Source organism: Lepidochelys kempii, chromosome 3 (assembly GCF_965140285.1).
Source record: "Lepidochelys kempii isolate rLepKem1 chromosome 3, rLepKem1.hap1, whole genome shotgun sequence".
Taxonomy (NCBI): Eukaryota; Metazoa; Chordata; order Testudines; family Cheloniidae; genus Lepidochelys; species Lepidochelys kempii.
Genome location: NC_136382.1, coordinates 200,569,801 through 200,595,136, shown reverse-complemented (window position 1 = coordinate 200,595,136; position 25,336 = coordinate 200,569,801). Strand labels below are relative to the sequence as shown.

General features: G+C 40.8%; 1 protein-coding gene across 3 annotated transcripts; it reads left to right on the top strand.

Annotated features, from left to right (window-relative positions):
• Positions 1–942: 942 nt before the first annotated feature.
• Positions 943–25,336, top strand: BTBD3 (BTB domain containing 3). Of its 3 annotated transcripts, none has more exons than XM_073339603.2 (5): positions 943–1,102; positions 17,017–17,375; positions 17,915–18,005; positions 18,500–18,618; positions 22,968–25,336. In XM_073339603.2, exons 2-5 carry the CDS (start codon positions 17,050–17,052, stop codon positions 23,998–24,000), a joined length of 1,569 nt encoding a protein of 522 aa, XP_073195704.1. In that variant the 5' UTR covers positions 943–1,102; positions 17,017–17,049; the 3' UTR covers positions 24,001–25,336. The 3 variants fall into 3 exon arrangements, with proteins under 3 accessions (XP_073195704.1, XP_073195706.1, XP_073195705.1); XM_073339605.2 differs by having other exon boundaries at positions 997–1,102; positions 17,108–17,375; XM_073339604.2 differs by lacking the exon at positions 943–1,102 and adding an exon at positions 1,442–2,415 and having other exon boundaries at positions 17,108–17,375.

Genomic DNA, 25,336 nt, shown 5'->3' with positions numbered 1-25,336 from the left:
ACAGATCCTCCCCCTCCTCCACCATACAGACCCCCCAGCTCACATCCCCCGCCTTCTTCCCCTCCCCCGCCAGTGACCCCTTCCCTCCTCCTCTCCCAGCCACAGACCCGCCACCTCCCCCTGCAGCACAGCCCCCACCTCCCCCCACTATCACCCCCTCCTCCAGCCACAGATCCTCCCCCTCCTCCACCATACAGACCCCCCAGCTCACATCCCCCGCCTTCTTCCCCTCCCCCGCCAGTGACCCCCTTCCCTCCTCCTCTCCCAGCCACAGACCCGCCACCTCCCCCTGCAGCACAGCCCCCACCTCCCCCCACTATCACCCCCTCCTCCAGCCACAGATCCTCCCCCTCCTCCACCATACAGACCCCCCAGCTCACATCCCCCGCCTTCTTCCCTCCCCCACCAGTGACCCCTTCCCTCCTCCTCTCCCAGCCACAGACCCACCACCTCCCCCTGCAGCACAGCCCCCACCTCCCCCCACTATCACCCCCTCCTCCAGCCACAGATCCTCCCCCTCCTCCACCATACAGACCCCCCAGCTCACATCCCCGGCCTTCTTCCCCTCCCCCACCAGTGACCCCCTTCCCTCCTCCTCTCCCAGCCACAGACCCTCCACCTCCCCCTGCAGCACAGCCCCCACCTCCCCCCACTATCACCCCCTCCTCCAGCCACAGATCCTCCCCCTCCTCCACCATACAGACCCCCCAGCTCACATCCCCGGCCTTCTTCCCTCCCCCACCAGTGACCCCTTCCCTCCTCCTCTCCCAGCCACAGACCCACCACCTCCTCTCCCTCCCCCAAGACAGACGCCCCCCCCTGCACCGCCCCCACCTCCCCCCCGCCAGCACCCCCCCCTTCCCTTCAGCCTCAGACCCCCTCCCCCGCCCGGCCACTGATTCTCCTCCCCCCGCCCACATCCCTGCCTCCCACCCCGCACCCCAGCGGACCGGCACCGCGCAAGCGGCTGGCGGCGGGCTCGCGCCCGAGTGACCGTGCCCCGCGTGCGCGCCGCAAGAGCGAGCGCCGGGCCGGGCGCGCGCCGAGGTGCCGAGGTGCCCTGGCGCCTGCCTGCGACTTGCCGCCCCGCAGAGAGAGAGAGGTCAGTGCAGGGAGCGGGGCCGCGCGGCGACCCTCCCTCCCGCGGGCATCGGCGGGGAGGACAAGGGTAGCGCCCGGGCGCCGTGCGGGAGAAGGGGCCGGGGAGGGGGGAGAAGGGGCCGGGGAGGGGGGAGAAGGGGCTGGGCCCCGGGGAGCGGGCTAAGGGGGGCGAGGGGGTTCTTGGTTGTGGGGAGGGGGCTGGCTGAGGCCCAGGTGGTTGCTGGGGTAGGAAGGCTATTTGGAGGGGGGTGTTTTCTTGCTGGGGAAGGGTCGGGGGTGGGGGGCTGGTTCTGCATTCTCCTCTTCCCCTGCTTGCACCCAGCAATGGCTGGGCTGGGTGAAGTTTCCCCCTGTGTTGTGATCCTGCAGCTTCATTCCTGCATGCTTGGAAAGGAGCTGCCAAAGGGCAAAGCAAAACCTCCTCTTGCAAAGCTCAAATAACGGGTGGGGGTGGCGATGGGGGTTGTCACAACTTCTTGTGCTGGTTGTTTATGAAAACGCGTCTGAGTTGTGGAAGTCCTCAGATGTCACACAGCGGGGCCTGGGCAAATGAATTCCTGGGGTTTTTTTTGTTTGTTTGTTTTTAAAAAAAGCTTGTTGCCAATGTCTCTAATAAGAAAGTAAGTGGTTAGCTATAGATTGCGTTATTCCAAAATTAAATGCCTTCTTTTTGTAATGTGTTCCAGGAGGTATTTTGGGTCTCTTTAAAAGTGGAAGGAAATGGAAGTGGACAAAAGCTCCCAAAGGAGAATCTGAGGCCTTGTCTACTTGAGAAAGTTGGGCCAGTTTTTAAACCACTTTAGCTAAACTGATACAAACGTCTGGGCGGGGGGGATTTATTTAAGTTTACTAAATTGAAATAGAAGTGTCTGGATGGGCTTGCCCCAGTTTAATTTAATGGGTTTAAAACTTGCATTTAGCTAAACCTGTGCAACTTTTTAGGCAACAATTCAGGTAGCTGTTGTCACAATACTGTATGACTGAACCAAGAAATAAACGACTTTAACTTGCTCATCACTCTGCAGTCAAATAACAAGTGGGAGTAATATAAATTTGTGTCCTGATCCTGCGAACACACAAGTAACTTTGCTCAGCAGGGTAGTCCTTTTGAAGATAAATTCAGGAGAATAAAGTTACTCCTGCACGTAAGTGTTTGCAAGGTTACACCCTTGATTTGGAAAACAAATATTATTTGTAAGTTTCCAAAATGGTGATGCTAACTATAGTAACTTAAAATACTGTTTGACCTGGGACCATGTTCCTTTTAAAAGAAAAATGCAGAGAACGCAACTGGAGCACCTAAGGCAAGCCAAGGTACTGATTTACAAGTTTAGTAGAAAAGTTAATTTAGAGTAATTTTCATGCTGTTTGTAGTAAGGGATTTGGATCCTGTTTATCTTAAAGACCACTTTTCTTCATGTGTTCTGCTACCCCAGAAGTTCTAATCAGCTGAGAGTCCTTAGATATGTATGTTGGGGGGGGGCTGGGCATTTTTAGTAATTTGAGAGCCAGTAACTTTGGAATTTGAACTCTGTTTCACCAAAAGGGATGGGAAGAAGCAAAGTTGTTGATCTTCACAACAGGCTGTTTCCTGAGTGGGGATGAGTTGAACAAATGAAGATCTGTTTTTCCTCTAATGATGAAGTCTTTGATTTGATATTATGTTGATATTTAAGCGTGTTTAAATATTAATTGTTAATGCATCTAAATCAAAATAAGAAATATTGTCCATGTACATTGAGGTATTCTGTCTGAGTGACAGAGCTGGTTTGCTCTGTTAGTAGTCTTACCATACCTTATTAGCAGTTGTGTAGTCTCAAACATTAACATTTAGGGCTTTGTAGAGAAAGGTGGTGTTGGTGGGCTAATTGTATATAATGCTATATGTGGCCTAACTTCATCTTTTTTTAATTTGAGACTCATAGATGCAGGGCGCATGGGTGGTAAGTGAAGCTTCTCCTTAGGGAGGCTAGCCCCAGCCCGCTTCTTCTGGCTGAGACCTCGCCCCCACTCAGTGCTCAACCCCTCCCCCTCTGGGGATGGGAGGGCTGAAAGCTCAGTCAGGCCCACTGGGGGCAGAAGGGGGGGCTGAGAGATCGGCCGAGATTGTGATGGAGCTCTCTGCCCTGGCTGGAGAGCCAAGCCCAGAGCCCCCCCCCTGTTTGGCCTGTCACCCGCGGCCCCGCCCCATCCACCGCCCTGCCCCCACTCTGGCTCTTCCCCGTGAGGCTCCCCCACAGCCCCGCTGTCCCTAGACCAGAAAAGCTTTGTGTCCCTACTGTGACCCTGGAGCTTGGCATGGAGCGAGAGCTTCTCCAGATCAGGGGCCATGGCAGGGGGAGATTCTTCAGGGCCCCCAAATCCACTGTTTCCCCACCTCTGGCAGCACAAGGTTTGGGGAAGCTTAGCCTCCCCTGGCCTCCATTACACACCACCTATGTCAAGGCGCTTGTTTTAAGCAGACAAGAACTAGTCTCACTATTTTCTATGAAGAGTGGTGTTTCTGTCTTGAAACATGACATCTCTGGTTTAATTATAGAAATGAATTCTCCAAATTAATTCTTTAGTTTCAAAACTTTTAACTTCATTCAATGTTGCTGTGTTTGTGAAAGATGAGCAATAGACAACTTTGGAGGTTGAAGTCCTCTGTTTATCCTCTGCAGTTCAGTACAGCCAAAAGCACTTTACATTGTCTTATGTTGCTCTTCCAATATGTCTCCACTCCAACCTGCAGGAAACATCTGCAGAAGTGAGCGTAATTCTGACTCCTCAGCTTATTTGCTGAGGCTGACAGCAGAGATACTAATTGTGATGGTGATTTTTATTGTGTGGACACTTGCCCATTAAACCCTGCATACAACCAACATTTCTGATATGTCACCAAACAGCTATCGATGATGTTGACATGGAATTACTTCTTGGCGAGTTAAAGATGGAGATCTAGTGGTGACAGGCTCATATTCTGTTATGAGAAATTGGGTTGTTTCTGTTTTGTGAACTTGTGTAAATGTAATACTGGTTCTGTAGCAAGGTGATCTATTCAGGACAAAAGCTAGTTTTCTGTGGTAGATCAAAATAACCCCACACACTCCTCCCTCCCCACCCAAAAAACCCTCAAACAAACATGCATATTATTATTTGTATTACAGAAGCATCTAGAGCGGGGGTTGGCAACCTTTCAGAAGTGAATGCATCCGATGAAGTGAGCTGTAGTTCACGAAAACTTATGCTCAAATAAATTTGTTAGTCTCTAAGGTGCCACAAGTCCTCCTTTTCTTTTTTCAGAAGTGGTGTACTGAGTCTTCATTGATTCACTCTAATTTAAAGGTTTCACGTGCCAGTAATACATGTTAACGTTTTAGAAGGTCTCTTTCTGTAAGTCTATAATATATAACTAAATTATTGTTGTATGTAAAGTAAATAAGGTTTTTAAAATGTTTAAGAAGCTTCATTTAAAATTAAATGTAGAGCCCCCCCGGATCGGTGGCCAGGACCCGGGCAGTGTGAGCGCCACTGAAAATCAGCTCGCACGCCATAGGTTGCCTACCCCTGATTTGGGCTCCTGCTGGCATTGAAGCACTATTGTGGCAGGCACTGAATATATACATATTAAGAGACCATTAATGCTGCTAAAAGTGTAGAGATGAAGGAACAAAATATTATTATTATCCTCACTTTACAGATGAGGAACCAAAGTACAAAGAGATTAAGGGACTTGCCCATGGTCACTCAAAAAGTCCATGGCAAAGCACAGAATTGAACCCAGCTACGAATCCCCCAATCCAATGCCTTAACCACAAAACCATCCTATTATAAACCTGAGGAGAAAAGTTTAGGCACATGTACACCTGGCTCCAGTCTTTTCAAACTCTGTATTTTGGGCCTGTCTTCCTTTCTTCACCCTCCACTTGCTGGAACTCTGTAGCCTATGGAAATTATTATGAAAGAAGAACAAAGGAGTCTGGTGTTTTTGCCAGCCAATAAGCTATCGATATTTTTTTTAAACGGTGAGGGGGACAGTGGGTGCTGCTGACCCATGAACGGTCTGTATGGGCCTTGTGGGCTACTTCACATTCTGAAGGACTACCTCTACCTCAGTGCATGATAGAATCACCTTTCAAATCAGTAGAATTTTTAATTATTTACTGAGCACATCCTCCATTACAGAGCACTCATGCAGTCACAAAATGCTATGGCAAACATTTTGGAGTTGATACTGAGATGAAAGTACTCCTTCATAAAGTGAAGCAGCCTACACAGCTGCATAACCCAGGAGGCTCGCCGGTCAGACAGTTCATTGGACCAATATTCACTCAATTGGTGGAAAAAAATGTATATGAGTAATTTTGTTTGAAAACATTACATTCCCTATGACAGGTTTCAGAGTAGCAGCCATGTTAGTCTGTATCTGAAAAAGAAAAGGAGTACTTGTGGCACCTTAGAGACTAACAAATTTATTTGAGCATAAGCTTTCGTGAGCTACAGCTCACTTCATTGGATATAGCTCACGAAAGCTTTTGCTCAAATAAATTTGTTGGTCTCTAAGGTGCCACAAGTCCTCCTTTTCTTATTCCCGAAGACGACAGTTTTGTGCTTTCCACTTTGACCCAAAGACTTTTTCTTCAAGGGTGTGAAAGCCAAGCAAGTTTTCAGTCCACTGGGCCAACTGCTTTTCTCTGTCTAATAGCCATGAATCTCTTATCCTTGGGTTTGTAATGTTTTCAGGGCCAGGACCCCTTTCTAAATCTTTCCTCTGTCGGCTGAATATCAGTTAACCAGTGACTCACCTAGCCCACATGATAGTATGGTGGAGGATGCACAGAGTCTATTCTGCAGCATCAGAGTGGAGTTGTTGGCAGCCACATATTATTCATAACAAATGTATAAGGTGCCCATCATTGTGGTGTCCGTTTTGTGTACATAATTAAATACACAGTAACAATGTCACATTAGGCATTTCATAAGTGTTACTGAAGTAACTCTTTGCAATTGCAGAACTAACAGTGTAAGCACAAAGACCAGTAGATTTCAGTGTCAAGTTGATTTCAGTGGAACTGAGACCATTTAAACTAGTGCTGAATTTTGACTCATTTTGTGAATCTTTAGCACAGAGTATAACACTTCTGTAAAATCCTCTGTATATAATGCAATTCAAGGATTTAGAATAGCTATAAAATCACCGCCACTATCAACCAGTTTGCTCAGCTCTTACTAAGAAACATCACTTTAAAAAAAAAAAAAAGGGTGTTACTATCATTAGGATTATAGTAAAATTGCTCCATTCACTTAACGTGTGCTAAAAAAAGTATACCCAGGCACGAAATATACATTCCATTTTTAGTACTACTTGTCTTGTTTTACACTTGCTGTCCTGTCAGACGAAGTTGTACTTGAGGAAAGTATTTCACAATTTAAATAAAGATTTTTCATACTAGATAAAACTTTCTAATATTTCAAGCTAACACAGAAATCCATTCACCTCACATGGTCTCTTAAAATAGCTTAACGTCTCATGTTTGATTAGTTGTTTAAACAAGGATTTGTTCCTTCCTAGCTTATCATTATTTCCATTTCTGTCTCATTATGAAGTCAAGGCCCATGGAATTTCCAGGGGTCTCTTAGGCAGAGTTACCATGGAGGGAAATTAAACCTGCATTTAGGTAATCATTGCTGGACAACTACCCCTAAAATGGTTTTAAAAAATCTTTAGTTTGAAACAGTGTATTCAGAAAACTAATTCTGTTGTTTATCGTGAAAATTCATTAAAATGAAGCACATGCCACTAAATTGTGAGAAGGAGGGGAAAATATTGAAATAAAAATACTGGAGCATGACTGATCTATTAGGTAAAATGTGACTGAAATATTTAGATCATGGGAAAATAAATGTAACTTTCTAAAATAGTAGTTTCAAAGGAAAATACTGCTTAATTTTCATCTCACCTTTGGAACTCTCATTCTGAACTTGAATTAGCAAAAAATCCACATAACAAAGCTCTTGCGGGAAGCTTTTAAAATTATGAACAGGTAATAGGATACTAAGTCTTTCACCTGGATGCCAAAGATTAATTCAGCTCACTGTGATGTGACCAAGGGCCATTTAAATTTAGGTTTCTAATAACTTGAATAAAAAGAAAAGGAGTACTTGTGGCACCTTAGAGACTAACCAATTTATTTGAGCATGAGCTTTCATGAGCTACAGCTCACTTCATCGGATGCATACCGTGGAAACTGCAGCAGACATTATATACACACAGAGATCATGAAACAATACCTCCTCCCACCCCACTGTCCTGCTGGTAATAGCTTATCTAAAGTGATCATCAAGTTGAGCCATTTCCAGCACAAATCCAGGTTTTCTCACCCTCCACCCCCCCACACACAAACTCACTCTCCTGCTGGTAATAGCCTATCCAAAGGGACAACTCTCTTCACAATGTGCATGACAATCAAGGTGAGCCGTTTCCTGCACAAATCCAGCTTCTCTCACCCCCTCACCCCCCTCCAAAAAACACACACACAAACTCACTCTCCTGCTGGTAATAGCTCATCCAAAGTGACCACTCTCCCTACAATGTGCATGGTAATCAAGGTGGGCCATGTCCAGCACAAATCCAGGCTTTCTCACCCCCCCCCCCTTTTTCCCCGGGGACACACACACACACACAAACTCACTCTCCTGCTGGCAATAGCTCATCCAAACTGACCACTCTCCAAGTTTAAATCCAAGTTTAACCAGAACGTCTGGGGGGGGGGAGGGTAGGAAAAAACAAGGGGAAATAGGCTACCTTGCATAATGACTTAGCCACTCCCAGTCTCTATTTAAGCCTAAATTAATAGTATCCAATTTGCAAATGAATTCCAATTCAGCAGTTTCTCGCTGGAGTCTGGATTTGAAGTTTTTTTGTTTTAAGATAGCGACCTTCATGTCTGTGTTTGCCTGACCAGAGAGATTGAAGTGTTCTCCGACTGGTTTATGAATGTTATAATTCTTGACATCTGATTTGTGTCCATTTATTCTTTTACGTAGAGACTGTCCAGTTTGACCAATGTAAATGGCAGAGGGGCATTGCTGGCACATGATGGCGTATATCACATTGGTGGATATGCAGGTGAACGAGCCTCTGATAGTGTGGCTGATGTGATTAGGCCCTGTGATGGTGTCCCCTGAATAGATATGTGGGCACAGTTGGCAACGGGCTTTGTTGCAAGGATAGGTTCCTGGGTTAGTGGTTCTGTTGTGTGGTATGTGGTTGTTGGTGAGTATTTGCTTCAGGTTGCGGGGCTGTCTGTAGGCAAGGACTGGCCTGTCTCCCAAGATTTGTGAGAGTGTTGGGTCATCCTGTAGCTCACGAAAGCTCATGCTCAAATAAATTGGTTAGTCTCTAAGGTGCCACAAGTCCTCCTTTTCTTTTTGCGAATACAGACTAACACGGCTGTTACTCTGAAACCTCTAATAACTTGAATGTTTCAGATCCAGCTCAGGTTGGCAGTGACCAGAAATTATCACCTCAGATGAAAAGTGTATATAGTATTCTATATCTATATATCTATATATCTATATATATATATTACCAGCTGACCATTTATGCACCCTGAACTTCATTTTTGTGAAAAGTAAGAGTCAGTAAAACAAAACAAAAAATTTCCATCACACTTTGATTGCAACAGCTGTGAACTGACGGTTATGCCCATGGAGCTACATGCTCTTTTTTGTTTGGATTAATGTTTGCTTTCCTTTTCTGTCCTTTTAAAATTCATCGAAAATAACAGACATTGCCAATTTTTTCTGGTTTTAAACTCATTTAAAATGTCTTTCACTGAATGCTGCCAGGTATAATCTCCCACTATAAACACAAGTCTGCCAAGTTACTGATTTGATTTAGGTTTTTAAACTGCACTTTTTATTTGTAGTAATGTTTCGGGAATTGTAATTTAAAACAAAATTAACATTATCTAGTTTACCCATGACGGAACAATTACATTTACATTACAGGACCTAACACAGGACTTTTTTGAAGGTTCCCTTTATGTTTTTCTTTACCAATTGTAAGGGCTGGCAAACTGACAGTCCAGGGAGTTGATGTCTTCCATCCACAGAACAGGTACAATGCAGGCAATGGTAATGTGAGCTTCCCCAATCTACTCTGCCAGTGCACCTTAACCCTGCTGAAACCTGATGAAACTACAGATCTACTCTACGTGCAAACATTGCAATACTTTAGCTATATCAGTATAGTTAAAGTGGAACGATCTCCTGGACACCATTATGTTGATATAAAGCTGCCTTAGAGTTGTGTAGCTATTCCCATTGGGAAGGGATAAGCTATATCAGTATAAGGCACCTTTATTTGAATTATATACATGTAACTATTTTGTTTAAAAAAAATCACACCGCTAACTGAAATTGCTAAATCAATATAAAACTGTGTTGATGAGACCTATCTTTAAGAAAAGAAGGGAAGTTCAGTCTGAATAGACATTCAGTACTCAGCCTCTCCACTGAGACTCTAGAAAGGGTGCTAATTGTAATGGTGGAGTTACTGAAGTACGCTGTGATCACTAGCTCCTTTCTTATAGGGCACTGAATAATCATTAAATGCTAATGACTTTTGATTACTACTGACCTCTGTCAATTTAGAATTTGTGACCTAGAGATGAAAAGCTCTGTATCTCATTACCAATTTCCTGAGCTATCCAGTCTCTCTTTTATACATCCGTTTTGTAAGAGGCAGGATAGAATTAAAGTTGATCTGTTTGTCACTTACTACAAAAAGGGTTGAATGTTATCAGGTCTGTTTTTAGAAACAAAAATGACGATCACTAAGGAAGAGAACTTACTTTTTGACCCAACAGATTTGGTGGAGGAAAATTACAGTTTTTCAAGGTACTATGCAAAATTTGAGGTTAAATGAAACCAAAATCTTTACACTCCAGTGACTGAGGGGGTTGGGGATGCATAAAGAGGAATTATTTTTTTCTGCTCAATTTGGAAATTAAGTATTTTAAATTACTGTATCTTTTTTTATAGCTTCTATAGACCTTGAAGTAAATTTTCATCATGAGGTTGTGTAGTTGCAGATTTACTCATCCAAGAATTTGTCTAAGATTAACTGTAGTCTTTAGTCACTCATTTTTGCCTGGATCCATTAAGAAACAAACTAGTGTTTATAGATTGAATTCTAAATACTGTATTTGGGATATTCCTTACCTATCTTCCCCAGGCTGACTGGCAGTAGATGATATGTATCAACACACTGGAAAACTGTACGTGGCGTAGCGATAAAACTTTTAATATTCTTCTATGCCATTTACAACATGCAGATGGAACAAAATGTTTGTGGGCTAAGAAGTCTTAACAGTATTTTCAACTTTGAGGACCGCATCCCTGTAGCACATGATATCAGAAACCTTGCTCATTATAGCTATGGTCCAGACAGACTACATTCATGCAGCAAATTCTATTAAAATCAGCACACAAGGCTAGCTTTAAACATTCATCGTGTAGATTTAATGTGGCTAGGTAGTCAACTATCTGGTCTGATTCGAAGCATAATACCTATAATGGGTCCATAGCTCTTAATTTAATGGTAAAACAATTGCTCCACTGTGTACTGTCAGCTACAACTAAAAAAAAAAGCTACAAAAAAAAGGGGGGGGGGCGCGATGTCACATTCTGGGCTCGATTATGCAGCCACTGAATAGGAGTAATTCCCAGTGAAGTCAACCGTAGTTGCACAATCCAGCCCTCCATTTGTAATGGTCTTCTTTAACATGTACAGAGGGGCTTTGAAAATGTAGGGGACTACTAGCTAGAGAACTTTAAACCTGCTAGCCGGAAGCTAATATAGAAAGCATCGGGAGGGGGTGCATTACAATGACTTCTCCTCCACCTGGGTGTTACCATCCCTACCAGATTCATCATGTCCCTTGAACCTACTGGGGACTCATATCAGCCTCTGACTAGTAGGTATGTGATTAAACTGATAAACTCATATGCCCCCCATTTTATTACCTTACACTTGCATCGCATTTCAAATCTGATTGAAATCAAACCAGAAGATACTTAAAATATCCTGTCATTATAGAAATCGATGCTATTCCCTCATTTTAAATATTGTGTTCTGTTTTGGTCACTCCATCTCAAAAAGGATATCTGAGAGAAGATCCAGAGAAGGGTGGTGAAAAATACTAGAGGCTTGGGAAAAGTTTTGTATGAGGGCAGGTTAAAAATATTAACCCTGGTTTAGTGAGGAGACCTGTAAGAGACGGCATGGAGAAATATATCACACACCCTCCCTATACATGTACAAGAGGACAAAAAAATGGGAAAATCAAGGGCAACTAATTGAAAACTGATAATTTTTTAGCACAACTTTGTGTTACGCTGAGCAGTGAGTTCAACAGGCTACTACTGAAGAAAAGATCTTAGGAGGATTCAGAGAAGATATCTTCTGCAATTAGACTAGCCAGGATAGAATTTATAAGGGGGTATCAGCTCTCCTACTTGATGACATAAGACAGCTGCTAACTAGAGTTAGGAAGAATTTTTCCCAGTAGATATATTATTAGTATTGGCCCCCATAAGATGAACTACTGCACTAGATGGACCATTGTGCTGGTCTGATATTGCCATTCATTTTCCTGTGCTACTTTACCTTTCCCCCAACTTTTTGACCTTTCTAAGATAGGAATGGTCTCTGCTATTTTACCCCACATTCCTGGCTGGTGTCAGAAATCTTCACTACTCTGCCTTTTCTGTAGCCTCTCTTTCTGGAGGGTCCTTTGTGAATACAGCTTCAGAGCCACTTCTCCAGTACAACACCAGACTGAAATTGCGTGATTCTGGACAGTTTCCATGCGGCCGTTCAGAACTGTGGAATTGAAAGGTTTTTGACAATTTGCTACTTGGGGGAAGTCAAGCATCTCTCTCTTCAGATTCAAAAAGGTGACACTGCAGGAGGTATCTTCAAACGTGGTCTTCACGATAAAAAGGGTGGGAAAGGTAACTGGATACGTGGTTCAGGAGTCTATTGTCTGGTCTACACTTAAAAATGAGATCAGCCTGGGTACATCATTCAGGACTGTGAAGCATATTGCCTGAGTGCTGTAGTTAGGTCAACATAAATATGCAGCTCGGTGGATAGAAGAGTTCTTCTGCTGATCTAACTACCACCTCTGGGAGAGGCGGGTTAACTGCATCAGTGGGAAAACCCCCTTCCGTAGATGTAAGAAGGGTCTTCACTGCAGTGGCACAGATGCAGTGCCATAACCATGCCGCTGCAGCTGCTGTCGTATAGACAAAATCAATGGATTTTAGGATCCTAAGCCACTTAGGTACTTTGGCAAATTTTACACATTGTTTTAAAATCAAAGCTTAAATTCAGCATTGTGCGAAAAGTAGCAGTGGGCAGATTTTGTTAAGCACTGATGTTGAGTATTCATTCACGGTATAGATCAAGATGCACCTTTTAATGTGGGCATGCTGTCTGTGAGGGGAAATGTAGAATTTGAACAAATAATTTTAATAATGCATAGCAATAATTACTTCACCAAATGAGGAGATGCTTGGCTACTTTACAAAAGAGAAGTATGAATTTTCTCATTACTCACTTAGAATTATCTTCCCGTGACCATGATCTTGTGGTGATAGAGAGCTGCGAAATCTGATGAAATATTGTTTTTACTTCTGATTCAGGGTCCTGCTTATTAAAACAGAGATAAAACTACAGCCTAATAAGAGAGGGTGATTTAGAAATCTTAGTTATCACTGCTACCACAGCATGACAGATTTTCGGGAAAAATGCCATCAGTCCCTGAAAATATTTTTTTAATAGCATGTGTAGACTTTTGAATGATGTCATTATAATGGCACCAACATAGTTAAAGTTGTATTAACATTTGCAGCGTAGTACGCCCCTCTGGCATCCTTCTCAATAATCACAAGGCACTTTATAATCTTAAAAAGCTAATTTTAAAAAAAGCATTGCACATATATTACTTAAATTTGAATTTAAAATAGCCTTTAGTTTTTTGACTTGTGACCAGAAGCTGATATCCATAGATTTATAACTCTCCTTTAACAGTTTGTAAGGGAATTGTGTAATGCGCAATATCTCAGTCTTGAAACGTTTTCTTCCTTATTTCTAACATCTGGTGTTTTGGACTCTGCCTGCCTGTGCTTGAAGAATTAAGTGTGAATTTCCTACATATTTTAACTTTAAAATTATATCTAGTTATAATGCTTTGCTCCCGAAACGAAGATAAATCTGTTTTTAAAACAAATGTTCCACTCTGGTAATACAAAATAGGGAATTAACGAAGAAAGAAAAGCTATTAGAACATTAGAAAACCATCTTAGATTCTGCAGAGAAGAGTGTGGAAGATAATCAGTTTGTTTGCTTGATGTTGTCACCAGAGGCAGACTTCTTGATTTGTTGTGATGATCTCCACTAGTCTTTCAACAGTGAGCAGTTGAGAGGTAACTTGTATTAATTATGGTCAAAGTACTACTTTGTGAGGTTACTAACATGTATGTGGGCTAGAAAAGTACAGCTTTGCAGAAGAACATGGTTTAAAACAGCCCCAGAAGAGGGAAAGAACAGTTAGCGTTATACAGAATGCTAATGATGTTTACCTTAGTAATTTGTGCACAGATCGTATTTCTGTACTTGGACAGACTGGAATTGTTCTGTTCCACTGGCATTGGAGGCCAATGGTTGCAAATCCCAAAATTAAATGTTAGTTTTTCCTGTTCCTAGATCACGTACTCTTGTTCATAACTTTGCTATGGTTTCCTATCTTACACAAGAGTGACCCTCATGTGACTTTTATATGCTTAAGTAAATAAAACCAGTTTTATGGCAGCTGGAAAAACAAAGAAATGTCATAGCTCCATAATCTGTCATAGCTCTTGGTCTCTATTGTACCATCAGTTCTTCCAGCCACCACATGACGGCTTTTGCTGTATGGCAGGAAAGTAGTCAAAGTAGGCATATTTTCTATATATTGTGATAGGGCTTTCTGCTATTATCTAGATATTATCTTCTTGTTTAATAGGGTTTTGTCTGATAGTTTATTTATTTAGATTGAATATACATCAGCTCTTTCTTCTTCCTCTTTTCCCAAGAAAGTGTGGCATAGGACTGCACCTAGACTTACTATACATGCATTATATTTTCCAGAAGTTTGAAGTATGGTTGACTCCGGCCAGTTTGCGTTTAATGTTTCTTTTTCCAAGACTGAGTTCATTAGATCTGCCTGTTCTATTTGCCTTAAGAAATACATAAACAGTTACAAGACAGGGCCGCTGGAAATGTACTGGAAATAATTCTGGGCATAACTTCTGGATTACCTTTGGCAAATAAATTAGGATTTTCATGGGTGTTTTTTTTTTTTCAATTATAGTGTATTTGAATATTGTTTTATAAAAGGGACCTTTTCACACCTAATCTCCTCTATAGATCTTCTGACTCCCATGCATGTTATTTTCTCTTTCCCTTTCTGCCAGACTGATACATTGAAGACCAGATCATTGCAATATTTGCTAGAACATTCATTTAGTTGTATCTGTAAAAGCTTGAAACCTTCTTCCTGTGAAATGTCTTTCCCAGGGAGACTTTGGAAGAAAACAGTGCACATCCAGACGGTTATCTTCACAACCAGAAAGGCTAGAAGATTTTGTTTAAAAAAAAAAAAATCTCAAATTTTGCAAAAGTCACTGCCCCTTATCCCGTGTTATAAATTCCCTAAATCTGGGTTATAGTGAGAAATTTCTGCAGAGTGTATTTTTTTTTCATTGACGACTAACATGACCTAGACGATCAACTCCACCCCCCCCCAATCTTTCTGTTGACAATCTTCCATCTGTGGCAGACTATAACCATATTGCTAGGATATATCTGTCATTTGAGGTTGCGTAACCTGTTTCTCAATGTTTGTACAGTGCTTTTAAGATGCAAGACACTATGTAAGTGTGAAGTAGTAGTATTATCCTACTAAAGAGAAAAGGCTTAGCATCTGTGATACTTTCCATGAGTTTGCTACATTTCTGTCATTTTGCTGGGATGCAATCCTGTTGTTGGCCTAAGGCAAACACAGAGCCATTCTATTAATGCAGCCTATACTCTTTTGGAGAAGGGAGTGGGACAGGGAGAACATACAGTCAATGAACAACCTGCAGCTAGTTCTTGTAATTAATGGGAATTAAAGACATTTTGAACATGTTTGTTATAGAATCATGGTGATGACTCCAAGAATTGGGGTTGTAACCAGGTTCCATTAAATACCTTGAGTGAAATCCTGGCCCCATTGAAGTCCAATGGTAAAACTTCCATTGACTACAATGGGGCCAGGATCTCACTTTCTATTTTTTAGCTCCCTCTTCCACAGCTGTACTATTGTCTTGGGAAACTGGTTTGGCCTAAAAATCACTAGATTTAATTTTCTAAAAAATCGTGAAGAAAATAGTGAAATTGTCTATGAGTAGTGGATCATTTAAAAAATAAATAGCTTAATGTGATATTTTGGGATCCTTCTGTTTGGGGGAAAAAAACAATTTTAGTTATGTCTGTCAACTTTCATGATGCTCAGCTCAACACTAAGGCCGCCCAACTCTACATTTAGATTGTTGAGCAAGTCGGTAGCTGAAAAGTACAATTCTTTCATAATAAAACTGGTTGGCTTAGGTAGGCTTAGTTATGTAATTCTCCTGTTATTTCAGAATGTGTTTATTAATGAAATCTGCATTTATTCACACCTAAAACTATGATTTTGACAGACTCCTTAGATAAGGCAAAGTTTTTTATCTAAAGCTTTGAAACAATGATTAAATGTATGGATACTGTTTGAATCTGATTTGCACATCTAGAAGTTTTCTTCTGATGCAGTGCAACCATGTCTGGTGTAACTTGGCTTAATTAGTTCTGCTCAGTGATTTGGGACTGGTATCAAAGACTCTTATGTTAGCAAAAACATAGTGAGTTAAAGCTAAAGCTGTGACCTCCTCTCTATTCATGTTGGACCAGAGTATAAACTGTACCAAAAGGCACTGTTTAACTTCATCTTTCTCTTTTATGCTGCAAATTAATTTGCTTTAATTTACTTCTGATATTAATATCATTCTCTGATTAACCATTATATTTTTGTAATAATGGGTTGGGAGAATTCAACAGAAATACATAGTAGAGCTCCATGGAATATTCACTACTTCACAAAGTGTCTCTCGAACAGAAATATTTAAATAGAAAGCTATTCATCTTTTTACTTAATGTGGGGCTCTTCTTATAATTGTGAAAATCTGAGTACCATCAAGGACAACTAAAAGATACATAGAATTTATACATTCCTGTCTAGTCATGCCCTGATGTAACTGTGCAATTTCCCTTATTACATAGACTACACATGAAATGCTTTCCCTTTAATATTAGAGCTATGCACATTACAATAGGTGTCACTGTGCTGCTGGGTCCAATCGTTATCGGTGACTTCAGCTATTGGCTCAAAACACTGGCTGTCTGACTCCATCTGCAGGGCTGTAATACCTACTCTGTTCAGATCCATTCAACACACAAGTTCAGCCAGCTGAACAGCCTAGCAGTGCTACGGCACATCTTGCTAGCCTAATTCAAAAAGCCAGTGCGATAGCTAGATGCATACTCTCTTTGCACAGTGTAGCACTTTGAGGTGATTCAGTTTCAGGGAATCTGGAAAAGAGCTTGCAAGTAAATAAAACTGGGAGTCATGATGGAGATGTATTTAACAAGTCAAATCCTGGATCAAACTTAAAGCCAATTTCTTACTCAGTACACTGAAAAGGTCACCTTGTCTTGCTGGAAAAGAAGCAAAATCTCAGCTTTGCTGCTTTTTTATTTAACAGCTTGCCTCCCACTTAAATTTTCTTCATGTTCTTACCTAGTTAGGCTATCTAGCTATACAAACAAGGATACTCATGGTAGATGACAAGGGAAAGAACATGAAATGTCTCACCTTCTTCTTGATGCTTCCAGAGACAGTCAAGAACAGGTCCAAGAAAAGCTCTAAGAAAGGAAATAGCAGCAGCAGCAGCAGCAGCAGTAAGTTGCCTCCAGTTTGCTATGAAATCATTACCTTGAAGACCAAAAAGAAGAAGAAGATGGCTGCTGATATTTTTCCCAGAAAGAAACCAGCCAACCCTAATACAACTGCTGTCCAGCAATACCACCAACAAAACCTCAACAACAACAACACTATCCCTGCCCCCAATTGGCAAGGGCTTTATCCCACCATCCGAGAGAGGTAAGTTGAGGAGAATTTATTTTTAATGTTTAAATGAAGCGTTGAATTGTAGCGAAAGGGGTTTGCAATGTTAAATTTAGTTTCTCATTTATACACATTGAATAAAACATGCTACTCCTTTCCCCAAAGCAAGTATTTGGTCATGGAAAAATTTTCGTATCTCTTTCCGGACAGTGCAGCTGTTTTCCTGAAGTAGTACAAATGTTGTTGTAAGCTGCAGTACTTTAAACTGATAGGTATTTGCATGCAGACTTACATGTTTGTTTGTTTTAGTAATACATGTTCTTGATTTTAATGTTCACTTTTTGAAAAGTTTTCACAAGTTTTTCTTGGATCTGTTTTCCCCTGGTATATTTGTGTGTGATCATGTGCAAAGTGATCGCAAATTGTGTGACATGTTTTTTTGTTTGTTCTCTTGTTCTTTAGCGGGTTTGTTACTGAAATGCTACTTTAAGATGTTAAGCAGTTTGATCTCATGGGTCTGGGGTGGGAATCGGATGCCAGATTACATAAATTAACAACTTTGCCTCTGTCTGTAGAAATGCAGTGATGTTCAACAATGACTTGATGGCAGATGTTCATTTTGTGGTTGGGCCACCAGGTGGGACCCAGCGGTTGCCAGGACACAAAGTAAGCAACAGCTGCATTATCAGTTCAGATGTGGGAATAGGAAGAGTAACTTCAACTGTAACATTGTAACTTACTGTGGGAGACTCCAATTCTTTGTGACAGTCATAAATTTTGAAATGCCTTTGTCCCGTGAAATACTTTACTTTTCTTTGTATTTCCAATTAAACATTGTGTTGTGACAAAAGAGGCTTTATGTAAAGTTGGGAAGACTGTTTTTTGTAACTTTTTATGGTTAGCATTGTGAAGATTTTCTAGAAGTAATAAAGTTCAGGAATTCACTTGTTTCTTTGAAGATAAAACATCTAATTGTACGAGGTAAATGGTAGGAAAACATGTAATTTTGTTAGTAAGTTTGTCTTCGTTCTCACATAATAGTATTGAATTTCTGTGCCCATGAAGCTAGTATCCTCGTAGTGGTAGTGGCTGTCTCTCGTTGTTTTTGTTGGCAATGCTTGCAGTTTATAGCATGAAATAAGATTTCCCTTTCTCAACAGTATGTCTTAGCTGTTGGGAGCTCTGTATTCCATGCAATGTTTTACGGAGAGCTTGCTGAGGACAAAGATGAAATTCGTATACCAGATGTTGAGCCTGCTGCTTTTCTCGCTATGCTGAAGTAAGCATCATTCTTCTGCTGGAAATGTATTTGTTTATGCTGTGTATGCACAGCAATAGTGTCACAGTTAAAATACCGGATAGCCGTCTAAACAGAGGCATAAAACTAGAAATGAAGTAATTGTTCAAAAGTATGCCTTCAGCTATATTTTTGTTGTTTAAAACTTTTATTTTCACTGAACTCTTCTCCCACCCTCTATTTCTAGACGTGGAAACGTTAGGCTAATACAGGCAGTTGTATAAATAATGACTGACAGGAGATCTGTGAGCACATTGTATATCGTAATGCCTATTGATTTGATTTGTCCCTACACTTGCTACACAAAGGAAGGGAGTTACTAAAAAGAATTGTCAGCTCTCAGCGTAAAATAGGTTTTTTTGTTAAAGTATAGTGAAAAGTAAAAAATTGGAATTTCTGGGTTCATACACTGACATTGTGTTAGCTCTTTTGTACGCTTACTGTACAGAGTTCTTGTCTGTTCAAAACACCTCTGAGTTACTGAATGCAGCCCTGAAAAGTAAAAGCTTTCTTTATTTTATTTATTATTGGGGCATTTGGAAACTATTAAAAATAAAAGGGCTGTTTAAATGAACTTATTCCTTCCCTCTATATCTGGTTTCTTTCTGTCAGCGTGAATCAGAACTTGGTTGCTTTTTCACTGGATGAAAGGGAACGGAATGAAATACTAATTGTTCCCCTGCTGAATTATCCTTGGACTGTGACTATAAACTTTGCATGATGTAATTTCCATTTGAAAATCAAACTCTATAATTTGGAGGTTTTTCCTCCAGTATTTAACACTGTCATTGGTTACTTCTGGACCCTGTTGTTTCTCATTTTAATTGAGATCAATATCCAGGCCTTTTTAATATGCTACTGGTTTTGTTGCATGCACTCGTGAAATTGCTAGTTACCAACTTTATAAATATACTTCATGGATTGCCTCAATTAGCTTGTGATTGCAAACAATTACTTTGAACACTATATCTATCATACCATTGAAATGTAACAAAGTTGCATGCAGATGCAGACTTTTCAATTTGTCAGCAGGAACACATCAGAAATATTTGGGCTGCATGTTGACAAAAGCTTCTCCATGAAGCTCAAAGGTCACTCAGCAATTTTAATATGGAATTGAGACAAAGTTATGATATACCACCACATGTGAATAGATACATTACAATCTTTATTTTCCACATTGCTATTTAAAACATGTTTTTCATACAGCTAATACTTTAACTTTACAGAATGAGATGTAGTTAGACTTTCTCTCTGCAAGGGGCGAATATAAGGTACTTGAATTTTTCTTTTCTATTGGAACACCAACCTTTTCTACATAATTTTATTACTGCTACATTAACCCTATCATTTAAAGAACAAATGGATTTTGAAATCTGCTTGAAGAGATTTGTACAGCGGGGCAAACTGTACAACAAAAAACGAGAACTTTAATACCGAAATCCAATGCCTGATGAATTCTCTTGACAATAGCAAATTAGGAAACTTTCTCTGAACAGTGGGAGGACTCCATCATCAACTTCTTCAGAATCCAAGCTTTCATTAAAAAAAAAAAAGATCTAGTTATTATGGTCGTGCAGATTACCTTCCAAATGAGAATTTGATGTGGCGCTGTCTCCCTGAATCTGGAGAAAGCTCTAGTATCTCTACTGATGTTCAAAACGTTTCCAAGCAGCAGCCTGAGACTGAAGACCCAAAACACTTAGGCTACAGGAAGAAGAGTAGAAGAGAATTTGCACCTGTCCGTGCAAAGCAGGAATGAGAGGAGCATTTAGTTGAGCCCTCTTCTCACCAGGTCCCCTTTTCAACAATCAGGAGGAGTACAGTGTAATCTTTTGTAAGAAAAGAAAGAGTTAGAAATACTCATCTTTTTCTAAGACGAACTCTTATTATGTGATACACACAAATACAGATTAGTGTATTAGTTGTTAATAGTGTTTAGTTGGTTAATTTTGTAGTGGACACATGGAAGACAAACACCAGTAAACCTATTATTAGATGCAGAATCTTCAGTAGTGTCTATTATTGGCATGTAGTAATTATGCCCCCAGCAAAATCGATTAGCTGTTCACTGTAGTTTTACAAATGCAAAACAATTACATGTTGTTAAATGCATATCCTGGTTGGCACACTCAGTTAGTGTCTTTAACACTGAAGACCAGGATTCAAATAATAAATTAAAATTAGACTCACGGTCTCATTCTAATCTCAGCCTGTGCACATCACACAATTTATACAGCTGTAACGTACTTTGCTGAGGAATAGGCTAGGACTGGAATATCTGCAGTTGCAGATCAGGATAGAGATGTGTTGACAGGATGAGAAATGTGGAATGCTACAGACAGCCTATCTGTGCTATGGCTGCTTTAAACCAGTGATATTAGTTCTCCACTTCCATGAATATTAAACTCGCAGTTTTTGTACTGTTTAAATTTAAAACAGATGCTGCCCTACTTTTTTGTATTAACAAGCAGAGAAGGAGAATAGAAAGGAGAAGAAGTTGGAAATTGAGGAGGAGAATTATAAAATGGAACAAATTTGGAGAGACTATGGTAGAAAAAACAAGAAAATATATAGACCCTTAGGGATGCAAACCTGAAATTTATGTTTGCATGAGTAATTCTTACTCCTGCAAGTAGTCTCATTGAAGTCAAGAACTAAAGGTCGCAAGATTCAGTCCTATATTAATATTTTTCTTCATTACTTCCTACATTTCATTGCATCACCTTGGTGTTTATATACTCTAAATAGAATTTTTCAAGTGTGACTTAGAGTTTTTAGAGGCACATTACTGTGAAAAATGTATCTAATTTTTATTTGACCCCAATTTCTCTAGAACTCATAATTGAGTTCATAATTCTCTGCCCCGTTACATGTTGTACATTACTAGTTTTCCATCATTAACTGGAAATCTGCCCAGGCAGGTTGAGTCTGCCATATCCTGATTCATGAAAACCAAACAACAAAACAAGATTTATACATATTTACAGTAAAAACAAAAACAGCCATAATGAGATCAGGGTTGATACTAATCCAGTAAATGTCATTTTATCATTTATTCTCCTAGGCCTTGTATATCCTGGGAAAATGCATCTTTTTAGAAAACCAGTTAACTAACACATTTTCATTAGCATGAAATGCAATTTCCCTTTAGTGTGGACAAGGACTTTCATCAGCCACAACCAACAAGCATATTTTTAAACATAACTCCCTTGTTCACTATAAAGGCAAACTTATGTTTAACATTGTTTCTAACAGAATGCATTTACCCTGAATAGATCGGACCTCATGTGTGAGAGATTAAAAACAAAGTGCCTAATTCATTACTTCCCCAATAGTAGTGGACCTCAGGAATTTTATCATGTAAACAGATTTTAGCTGAATCTCTTCTGTTTTGACATGGCAGTGGGTCTTAACAAGTTTTCTTCCCTAGGAAAGTGTGAGAATACATTTTTTCTGGGGAAGCTAGCATGTTGTAGCATCAATAAACACATGAAATCCTTCCCTTTACCATTTGAGGTTAGTTAGTCTTAAGAGGTTTCATCAATTGATTGCAACTCTTAGAGGCTATGGCATGATGATGCATGGTATTTGATGTATTTAGACAGTGTTACACTTCTGAGAGCCTAGATATTCAACCAGTTTGTCTTGGCACCCATGTCTGATGTGAAGTGTGTGTTACTGCTGAAAACTTCACTTTTCTTTTCCTTTGCACATGTGTCTGAATAAAGTCACCATATAGTTCACCACAAAAGGAAGTTCAATGTATGCCCACTTGAAGTTCTTAGACAGTATTAACTGTTGTTATAGCCATATAAACCAACCCTTCTTCAAGCACCTTGATTGACATGAACCCTTTTTGGGGGTGAAAAAATCTTATTAATCAAGTCATTTATTTGGAATTTGTTCACCCAAGTTTGCTAGGATATGGATACATTAGAGTCACTACCATATTGCAATTGCTGATTGACTGTTTAGAGTGCACTATCTACCTCATTATTGAAAGCAGCTGTTATTGAACTTGGAAGAAAATGGGACTGAAGGGGTAGCACTTCATAGTTTTATCAGTTTTTTTGTGACCCAAATGAAAGGCCCAATTCATCGTTAGCATAAGCCCACTGACTTTGATGAGTTTAACCCATGGATGACTTTGGCCTGTAGTTTCTTTATCGTGTAATTTGAAGCAGGATTTGATTTTTCCAGAAGGTATTTCTTAGTTTTAAGACTGCACTGCACCATTCAAGTGCCCTGTGCTTCGAGTTTTCATGTGTTATTGACAGTCAATGTCTTTTTGCTAAAGAGCAGTGTTACATGTGCATATTTTATTTCAGATACATCTATTGTGATGAAATTGACTTAGCTGCTGATACCGTGCTGGCCACTCTTTATGCTGCCAAGAAGTACATCGTTCCTCATCTTGCCCGAGCGTGTGTCAACTTCCTAGAGACGAGCCTAAGTGCAAAGAATGCCTGTGTGCTGCTATCCCAGAGCTGCTTATTTGAGGAACCTGACCTGACCCAGCGCTGCTGGGAAGTGATTGATGCCCAAGCAGAGCTGGCTTTGAAATCTGAGGGGTTCTGTGATATTGATTTTCAGACGCTTGAAAGCATCCTCCGAAGGGAGACGCTGAATGCCAAAGAAATTGTTGTTTTCGAAGCTGCACTTAACTGGGCTGAAGTTGAGTGTCAACGGCAAGATTTACCTGTTAGCATAGAAAATAAACGCAAGGTTCTAGGGAAAGCTCTCTACCTGATTCGCATCCCTACGATGGCACTCGACGACTTTGCAAATGGTGCTGCTCAGTCTGGGGTGCTGACGCTCAATGAAACCAATGATATCTTCCTTTGGTATACAGCTGCCAAAAAGCCAGAATTAGAGTTTGTGAGCAATGCCAGAAAAGGCCTTGTCCCCCAGCGTTGCCACCGATTCCAGTCTTGCGCCTACCGCAGCAACCAGTGGCGTTACAGGGGTCGATGTGACAGCATCCAGTTTGCTGTTGATAAGAGAGTTTTCATTGCCGGCTTTGGGCTGTATGGTTCTAGTTGTGGATCAGCAGAATACAGTGCAAAGATCGAACTTAAGCGCCAAGGTGTTATCCTAGGCCAGAACTTGAGCAAGTATTTCTCAGATGGATCGAGCAACACTTTCCCAGTGTGGTTTGAGTATCCAGTGCAGATTGAGCCCGATACCTTTTATACAGCTAGTGTGATACTGGATGGCAATGAACTAAGCTATTTTGGACAAGAAGGAATGACTGAAGTTCAGTGTGGGAAGGTAACTGTTCAATTCCAGTGCTCTTCAGACAGTACTAATGGCACGGGAGTGCAGGGAGGGCAGATTCCAGAACTCATATTTTACGCCTGAGCAAAAATGTTTCCAGAGGAAGAGTTTGACCTGAAGTACACATCTGGTTCAGACCCACTGCTGCTTAGCTTGTTATCTGCAGCTGTGATCAGTACAGAGAATATGTAATTAAAAGTTGTGGATAGTTACTGCTTGCTGGACTTGTAGCCTTGTTGGTGATGAAATTTAAATGTAATATTCAACTTTAACTGGAATCTCTTAAGAGCAAGGAAGTTCCTAAAGCTTTGTTTGAGTCAGATATACCTACGTCCATGATTCCCAGCCTGTCTTGTTGGTATGCGCTTACTTGCAATGGATCAGCAGATGGATGCTCTCCCTCATATCTCCTACGGACTGTGCCCCCCAATACACTGGATGCTGCCTCTTTTGGTCCATTTTCTCTTTCCGTCTCATGTCTTTTTCTCTCTGCTTCTCATTATTTTTTGCTCCCCAACTCTCCAGAAGGCTCCGTGCTGCTCAGTCAGGGAAGGGGCTCCACAAGGCTGGGCTGCTTTAATTGTTACAGCCGAGCCAAGTGTTATGAGGCAGAGAAGAGAAGAGAAGCTTGTGTGTGAGCAGGAAGCCCCATAGAGGCAAGCCAGTCCTGTATGTGGCCAGCTGTATTGGGGATGGCTGAAAGAGAAGAGAGTGAGGGTTGGCAGGCAACATTCAAGGAGCTACACACTGCTTTATACAGTTGCAGGATCATACTTGCAGCCAGGATGAACTGGGCTCATGCAGCTTTTCCCATCAGCACCCTCTTGAGCTCCTTTGACTCGTTCCCTTAAGACTGGGACATACTTGTGTACACACAAACTGTGTAGGTGGCTTTGAAGCATTTGCCCATTTAACCAAATGTTGCAATACTTATACTGAGATGCTTTTAAAATTGCTCTCATTTGGCCCACTACTAAATAGCTGGGTGATGATATCCAGCATGAGACAAAGGATAGGTTAATTTACATTTCTTTATCCAATATAGTCCTACAGCATTTGGAGGGGGGCGGGGGTTCCCCCTGTAAAAATGAAAATAAATATCACTGCAGAGTAACGTACTAGTCCTGATTTACATTTTCTTTCTCTGGAATGTGAGCTTTATTATATTATTGCCACACACTCTGACTCAGCAGATAATTAAATAGATGATAACAAGGAAATTCCCAAGAGTGGATTATGTCTGGTGGTGAGCACCAAATGTAATACAGTGAGGGGAAACTTATGTCTAATCTGTTGCAATTAGTTTTAATTTAAATGTGGAATGGAGGATTGTGTGGTCCAAAAGCTATTTTTTTTTTCTGAATTACTTTTCAAGCTTTCTGTAGCCCTGTCTATTTTTAGCAGGAAGGGACTACAGACT